The following is an 8,476-nucleotide window of genomic DNA, read 5'->3' as shown; positions in this document are numbered from 1 at the left end:
AATTTTTATATCATGTTTATATTATTCTCTTGTGTTTAAGGCAGCAGCCAACAGGTCAGTGTCAGTATTGACTGAGTTAATAAGGTATGAAAAAACTTAAACTAAACTGAAACTTATCTAATACTAAACGTATACTAAGCCTTGTTGTAAAAATCAAAACTATATAAAAACTACAACGCCCACTCTAAAACGAATTAAAACTAAACTATAATGCGAAAAACAATGTCAAAACTAACTAAAACTAAACTATAATGACAAATCCAAAACTATTACAACCTTGCTTCCAAGTTTGAAACAAATTATGAAATGTCTTAATGTACCCCTGCAATTTTTCTGCATACCCCTAGGGCCTAGGGGTTCACGTAGCCCTGGTTGGGGATCACAGCCCTACTGATCCATTTTACATTTAGAGTTTCATATTGTTCCATATCCTATTCTTCTGCGATATCTTCATGTAACATCACAGTGTGTCATATTGAAATATATCATGTTGTATTGTATTGCGCTATACTGTACTGTTTTGTATTATATCACATAATGTCACATTATATATCTTGTCTTATCATTTTTGTATAGTAGCTGTTTTGCTATGATGCAACACATTATATAGTACAATATTTTGTATTGCATTTTTGTATCATATTTTTTGCACGTTACGTCACACACTGAATAGTATGTTATGATAAGGTATCATGTCACAGCATATTGTACCGTTTACATTTTGATAAGAGATTTAGGAAAATAACAGTCGTCATGTTAGTCCTGTCAAGGTGAAAACTAAAGAAAATAACTGTAAGCTTGAACATAAGTCACCTGGCTGTATAATCAAAGTTATGTGCTTTATTTAAACAAGGAACAACAAAAAAAGAGTTTTATAAGTGCAATCTACATGATTCATCCTCTTCATAGTCATGTTTTACGTATATTTTGAATGTCTAAGCTTTCTACCTTATAGGCCACAGACTCTCTTTCTTTTACAAAACAAAATACTGAAGTTTTGTCAGTGGCTAGTATGTGCTTTTATTTTGTAGCCTTGTGTTATTTGCTAAAGCATTCCCTTCATGCAGACCAAACCTCTCTTGAATCTGTGATCTTCGCTCCCTCTTGCTGAAACTCAAAGTAAATTTTTATCATGCGAGTATGAATTTCAGGTTTTCAGGCTAGAGTTTTTCTAATTTTTTAATTGCTAGAATACCCACATCTACTGCTTTTTATCACTTATATCATGTATTTTTGCAAAGTTCCCTTGTACTCACTGCTGTCTGAAAGAGAACAACATCTCACTCATCGCACACAGTCTCTGAACAGCCGAGTCAAGGTGTGGTTTGATCCATGAACCAGGCTGCCATGTGTGATTGAGTTTCACAGGATTCCCATGGGTACCAGACTCTTTTCCTTATGGCTACACGGTTTAAACGCCCACCTATTACAGACATCCATCCTTCTCGGAAATGAACTCCTTGCTAACAGACATGGTTTGGGGTTACACCTCAAACATCACAATACAACTTTGATCTATGTGGGCTGTTCACAGTGGTATACATTGTATGACTTAATTGTGCCTCCTCTTAGCTTTACCTCCCGCACAGCTCTCTGGAGCAATGTGTGTGTGTGTGTGTGTGTGTGTGTGTGTGTGTGTGTGTGTGTGTGTGTGTTCTTGGAAAGAGGGATTTCAGGAAAAGGCCTGACATTCTACTTGTTGACAGAAAACCCTTTTAGCAGTAGGACCCAGAGGGATTTTTGGGGGAGAAAAACAGAGGACCAGCACACCTTTATGATGTTGGAGGCAGGACAAAGATGTGGAAAAAAGTTGCTGAACACTGTAACAAAGCAGGCTGAGCTTTGAGCCATGTCATTGGCTAAGGAAAGTCAGACAGGAAAATGCAATGGCTCTTGAGGTCAGGGCAGAGTCTGGTATAAATCTATTGGCAGAGGCATCACTTCAACTGACTTTACAACAGCGTGTGCATGGTTTCTCATAATCACTCTTACCTACAAGGACAGGATGAGCGCTTCTGTGGCAGTGTACAGGAATATTTACACGGAGGATCGCTTCAAACAGGCCTTCGGCTCCGATGACAACGCGAGTGGAAGCGTGGGGCTGCGGGAGAAGCTCGCCGGGAGGTGCAGGTGTTCGAAGCGAGCGTGCCTTCACCTGTTGAAGGAGAGGATCCCTATTTTCAGCTGGCTGCCGAGATACAGACTGAGGAAATGGATTTTAGGAGACACGATAGCGGGACTGACAGTCGGTATTCTTCACATTCCGCAAGGTAAGTTCGTCAACAAGTCAATGAATTTAATAAAGAACTAACAAACGACACAATTGGCAGAACAAGATCGTCCTCCCAATATTATGAGGTTTAAGCCCAGCAGCAAGCAAGCAGTTGAAAAACACATTTTGACCAAAGTACCCTGGACATTTTATAACTTTAACTTATTTTATTATTATTTTTTTTAGAATAGAATAATAATATTAAAGTGTTATTTTATTTTAAATGAGAAAAGTTACAAATATACCGATTAAAGGCGTTCTAATGCAATAGCTAGCTACTATAAAACATGATGATCATTCAACAATGTGAGCATGTTTCATCAAACAAAAACAAAATATGATAACTCTAAGGTCTAACTAAAGGAATTATAACAGTCTGTGGTCTTTTTAAAACATGACACTACCAAAAGTGCCCTGAATTGTTTTTATTTATTTATGAATAATAAATTCTCATTGTTACTGTCTTTCCTAAACAGGAATGGCCTTTGCTTTACTTACATCTGTGGCTCCAATATTTGGCCTCTACACCTCCTTCTTCCCTGTGGTCCTCTATATGTTTTTTGGCACTGGTCGACATGTGTCTACAGGTAAAACTTATCATCCAGTCTTTTTTTTTCTTTTTTTACAAGGAATAACAGCAAAATTTATTTTTTTCATAAACAGTTGTTGGCTTGTTAAAAATGCTTTTATGTGATATAAAGGAGTGTGTAAATGGTTATGTGATTTTCTGAATGCTCTGTAAACGCCATGTTTAGACTCATGTGTTCTTCGCTGTCACTGAGATAATCCATCTCCTCCCAGGTACCTTTGCAGTGGTGAGTCTCATGACTGGCTCTGTGGTGGAGCAGCTGGTTCCCACTCCCCTGGAGATGAACTCCAGCTCGCCTGAAGCGGCTGAGTTTGAAGGCCAGAGGATTGGAGTGGCCTCTGCTGTAGCACTACTCTCAGGAATTATAATGGTAAGATTGTTCATGGGGTATATACATTGTTAAATGAACTACTTGTGGCTCAAAACCTAATTTAATATCTTGCTGCCCAGCTGTGTATGTGTGGCCTTCAGCTGGGGTTCCTCTCCACGTATCTGTCAGAGCCTATTGTGAAGGCCTTCACTAGTGCTGCAGCCTTCCATGTCACCATCTCTCAGCTGCAGAGCATGCTTGGGCTTCGGCTCCCTCGCTTCACCGGGACATTCTCTCTGTTCAAGGTGAGCAGTATTTTATGACCATACCATAGGGATGGGAATTGATAAGATTTTGTCAATACCGATGCCTTTATCGATTCTGCTTATCAATCTGATTCTATAACGATTCCCTTATCAATTCCTTTTCTTGGTACAAAAAGTAGCTTTACAGGTTTTCTCTGTCAAAAATATCGAATTGAGTTTATACTGTAAGTGAATAAAATGCAATTGGTCCCTGAGTCTGGATACTTCTGGGCATAATAATACAAAAACAGGTAAAAATTGCACATAATGTGACGTTGATGTACTGTGTTGTAATATAATAATAATTCAAGTAGGCCATCTAGTGTCTCAAAGTGGTTATAGCAATGGTTTAAGTTGTTTGGAAGCTTTCCGTAGTTATGAAGTCAGCCATGAGCCTTTCAGTTGCCTGTTAGCTTTTGACATTTGAAATTCTCAGTATTTTTTACAAAGAGTTGATGTGATATGTTTCTGTGATGAAAGCTGAAATTCTATTCTGAAGCTGAAGTTGCACTGATGTATGCTAACTGCTAGCATATCAATGCAGTTTCCCATATACGTTAGCATCAAGCTTGCGCTATTTTGTTATTTTTGTAAATAAGGTGATTTATACCATTTCAAATGTACTGAATATGAATCTCCTGAGAGAGAGTAATGTACATTTCTTTATGAAGTCAGTTCTTCAGTAAAACTTCAAGCTGAAAATCCTGAATCAGAGTTTTCTTGGGAAACGTTATCTAACTGCTAAGCTAAGATAGCTAGTAGTCAAGGTAAGGCCTGGCGGCTCCGTAACAATGTAAAGAATTGATAAGGGAATCGTTAAGCACAAAGGCTAATGATATCGATGGATTGAAACATTTCTTATCGATTTTCAACAGGAAACCGGTTTTCGATTCCCATCCCTACCATACCACTTGTAATTATTTCAAATGTGCTTTTATTTTGTTACTTGTTGCTATTTTCATTCAATGTCTCGTTTGTCTAGACTTTAGCATCAGTGATGGAGAACCTGCCACACACCAACATGGCTGAGCTGCTCATCTCCTTGGTGTGTTTGGCCATCTTGGTGCCGGTTAAAGAGATAAACATGCGATACCGGCAGCGCCTGCGGACACCTATACCTGTGGAGATCCTCACAGTGAGTCAGCTGGATTTCTCAATCCTGAGGGTGCATTTACAACATAAGTAAAGTTTATGATTCATGTTCTTACCCTTTATTCTTCAGGTGATCATTGCTACAGGTGTGGCCTATGCCAGTTCATTGGACTCTTACTATTCAATTGAGATAGTGGGACACATCCCAGCTGGGTAATTTTCTATGCTTGAACAAAAACATAACAAAACATAACAAAATACAAAAGCAGTTTCCTGTATTTGTGTTAACTTTCAAACTCTTTTCCTTAGGTTCCCGAAGCCTCAGATGCCGGCCTTGCACACTTTCCCTGACATAGCTGGAGACACAATAGCAATCACTTTTGTTGGTTATGCTGTGTCAGTTTCTCTTGCAATGATCTATGCAGACAAACATGGTTATTCCATCCATCCTAACCAGGTAAAGTGTGGGGCTTCTTCCATAGCTGTATTTAGACATGTTTTGTTTGTTCTGATCTGTTAACATGTTTTTTAAATCTGTGGGTTTTTTTTCAGGAGCTCTTGGCTCATGGCATCTCCAACACAGTGTCGTCTTTCTTCACCTGCTTCCCAAGCTCAGCCACTTTGGCCACCACCAACATACTGGAGAGTGCTGGTGGATACACACAGGTAGTTTCTGTCATTTTACAGGAGCTACATTACTTCTTGTGCGGCTTTTAAAAGTCACTTTTGTTGCAAAACAGTAATCATTGAGGTTTGACAAACTTTTACCTGCACAAATAATCACAAATAAAACCAGAAAACAAACAAGAAAAATAAATAGATTTCCTGCTGTTTCAAAATTTTGATTGCAAAGTGTGCTACTTGGATAAAGGTTAAACAATTATCATAAATCTGTGAAAAAGTTTTTTTTTTGTCAATCTGTATAGAATCACAGAATGGTAGAAATCAGGATATGCTTTCAGTGTTGAATAAAACAGTCACAGAAACAATTTTTTCATTAAAAAATAAAATGGGGGCATAAACAAAGATATTACCTTAAATCAAAGTATTTTATCATAAGACAGGTCTTTGGGAAGAAATACAATATCTGGAATACCTCATTTTTCATCACTATTTGTGTCATATGTATTCCTGCAGCTCTCTGGCTTGTTCACTAGTCTGGTTGTTCTGATCGTTCTGTTACTGATTGGACCGCTGTTCCACTTCCTGCCCAAGGTGAATATGTCCGAGTGTATCTCTACAAGCATAAGAGAGAAAATGAAAAGGAAAGGCATTCATCTCTTCCTTTTTTCCCTCTCCCCAGGCAGTTCTGGCATGCATCAATGTGACCAGCCTCAGGCAGATGTTCCTGCAGTTCCAGGACTTACCCGAGCTGTGGAGAATCAGCAGGATCGACTTTGTAAGATCAGTAATAGCATTTGTCCAACAGAAAGCATTGAAGTAAAAAGATTTCATCCACTTCCTCTATGAATGCTTGGCTAGTATTACCATTATATTAAGACCTTAAACAGTTACATCCTGACAAGGACCGTGTGGTATTGTCTTTGTGTAGATGGTTTGGGTGGTCACCTGGCTCTCTGTTGTGATACTGAACGTTGACCTTGGCCTTGCCATTGGGGTGGTTTTCTCTATGATGACTGTAATCTGCCGCACACAAAGGTACATTTTCTTTCTTCTATCCTGTCACTAAGTATAAATACATCAATGCTATCTGACCACAAAAGACAGTTTAGACATGAACTTAAGAAATCTGACCAATCTCAAGACAGCTACGTCACAGATGTCTTTGGATGGTGTGCTTTACATCTGTTTTAGAGCTTCAAACACAGAGGTGTAGAGAATTATTGTTAACCTGTCAGGCTTTGTAAATATGACGCTTTATTTTGCATTAATAGTGATGTGCCATGATTTAACAGGGCTGGTTGTTCAGTGCTTGGTCAGGCCAGCAACACAGAAATCTACAGACCGCTGGAGAACCACAGCAAGGTAAGCAAAGATTTACATCCTATCTAATTCAAATATAAGACACATTGTTACCTGGGTCCTTTGCCTTAAATTGAGGCACATAAAATATTTCCTAACTCAACACTGACAATCTTAATCCTAGAAATGATTCTGCCCGTCCTGAAGTTGACGTGATTCTGTTTCCTTTCAGTGCTACGAGGTGCCAGGAGTAAAGATCCTGACTTACAACGGGCCTATTTACTATGGCAACCGCAGCTTCTTCAGAGAGGAGATGAGCAAGCTGCTGGGCCTGACGCCAGAGAAGATCCGCAGCCGCGAGAAGGCCAGGAAAGCTCTGGAGAAACGGGAGAGAGAGACCGCAGTAAACACCGTGGTAAGACTTTCACTTTCACTGCATGAAAAGAGTTTGAGTATGCTGTTCACACTGTGATTTTTAATTCAGTTATCTAATTTATTGTTGTTTTTTTTCATCACCCTCCATCATTGTTCAGGAAAGGGGCATTGCAAACACTTCGTTTTCATCAGAGAATGAGTTCTTTAAATCTGGTAAGTAGAGATACTAAATTTGAAAAGGAAATAATGTATAGGTTGTGTAATTAAGGACGAACACTTAAACTATTTTATGATGTCTTTGTTCAAAATTCTTTTTACGCTGGTTTTCCATTATGTGTGAAAAATACATTTAATAAATCCAGCTTTTCTCCTTTCTAAAGAAACCACTGAGAGCGATGTTCAGGCAGTGTTGATCGACTGCAGCCGCGTCATATTTGTTGATGTTGCTGGAGCAAGACTCTTTACACAAGTAAATTAAAATACACACATCATTACATGTCCATATCAAACAACACTCCTCTATCCACCATGTTCATTTGAATTGTGTTTTTTTTTCTTTTTGCAGATGTGTACTGAATGCCAGAAAGCTGGAATTAACGTTTATTTGGCAAACTGCAATGGTAACTATTCATATATATATATATATATATATATATATATATATATATATATATATATATATATATATATATATATATATATATATATATATATATATATATATATATATATATATATATATATAATTTTGGGAGAGGTGTTGGACTGTTTTAGAATTGATCTTCTTGGATTAATCAATCATTTCTGTTCCTTTAGAAAGCGTCTTAAAGATCCTCACATCAAGTGGTCTCATGAACTTCATGAACCCTCAGCACATATTTGTCACAGTTCATGACGCTGTGATGTACATTGAACTGCAGAAGGTGAGCTTAGTTACAACACTGTTTAACAAGTATGAAATAAACACAATGATCTTTTCCAGTGATGACATGTTGTTTTGTGCTGTAGGAAAAACCTCTGGAGAACAGCACCACAGTCTGGGTATGAGGCAGGACGAGAGCAAGGACTCATGAGCCCGGCGTCTGGATCCATCACGGACAGAGGACTTTAGCTTCTGTTACATAAGAAGGGTGGATGTCTCCCAGCCTGGCAGCACTCCAGTGTTTGGTCCAAACTGTACCGTAAATCAGGATTAAAAGATGCAGTAGCCTGATGTAGCACTATGACATGCGTTAAGAATACACTACAGTGTTACTGGTTTCATCAGAGCTGCTTGACTTCAAGCAAGTTCATCAACACAAACTTAACATTCAATGAGAAAAAAAGTCTGATTTTTGGCTTTTGGTTTTAAATTTTGTCCAAAAGATATGAACTATTTCTGCTTATCCATTGTTTTTTTTGTTGTCATATATGCTGGATTATTACTATAGTGATATTTATTTAGTTTCTGTTTGCTATCTGCAAAACAGATAAATTGTAAAGTGCACTGAATAGTTTTATGAAATACTTTGTATATTTATATCTTTATATTGTAACTGTGTAAATACCATCATACAGTGTCTCATACAGATGTTGTTTTTACACTCTCCGAGAGACTTCACAAATAGTTA

At 38.0% G+C, this 8,476-nt stretch overlaps 1 protein-coding gene across 1 annotated transcript; it reads left to right on the top strand.

The window, feature by feature from the left end:
* The first annotated feature begins 1,756 nt into the window (after nucleotides 1-1,756).
* slc26a10 (solute carrier family 26 member 10) lies at nucleotides 1,757-8,288 on the top strand. The gene is made up of 19 exons (XM_074681804.1): nucleotides 1,757-1,898; nucleotides 2,005-2,270; nucleotides 2,749-2,859; nucleotides 3,074-3,231; nucleotides 3,312-3,476; nucleotides 4,459-4,611; nucleotides 4,699-4,781; nucleotides 4,878-5,025; nucleotides 5,121-5,234; nucleotides 5,706-5,783; nucleotides 5,872-5,967; nucleotides 6,121-6,227; nucleotides 6,485-6,554; nucleotides 6,724-6,906; nucleotides 7,025-7,079; nucleotides 7,247-7,335; nucleotides 7,432-7,486; nucleotides 7,683-7,789; nucleotides 7,875-8,288. Exons 1-19 carry the CDS (start codon nucleotides 1,882-1,884, stop codon nucleotides 7,911-7,913), a joined length of 2,094 nt encoding a protein of 697 aa, XP_074537905.1. The 5' UTR covers nucleotides 1,757-1,881; the 3' UTR covers nucleotides 7,914-8,288.
* Nucleotides 8,289-8,476: the final 188 nt, after the last annotated feature.

The sequence above is a fragment of the Halichoeres trimaculatus genome, unplaced genomic scaffold (genome assembly GCF_033239565.1).
Source record: "Halichoeres trimaculatus isolate MK-OKI-2021-1 unplaced genomic scaffold, fHalTri1.1 fHalTri1_scaffold_11, whole genome shotgun sequence".
Taxonomy (NCBI): Eukaryota; Metazoa; Chordata; class Actinopteri; order Labriformes; family Labridae; genus Halichoeres; species Halichoeres trimaculatus.
The sequence above is the reverse complement of the archived record's forward strand: the minus strand, read 5'-3'. Positions and strand labels throughout refer to the sequence as shown.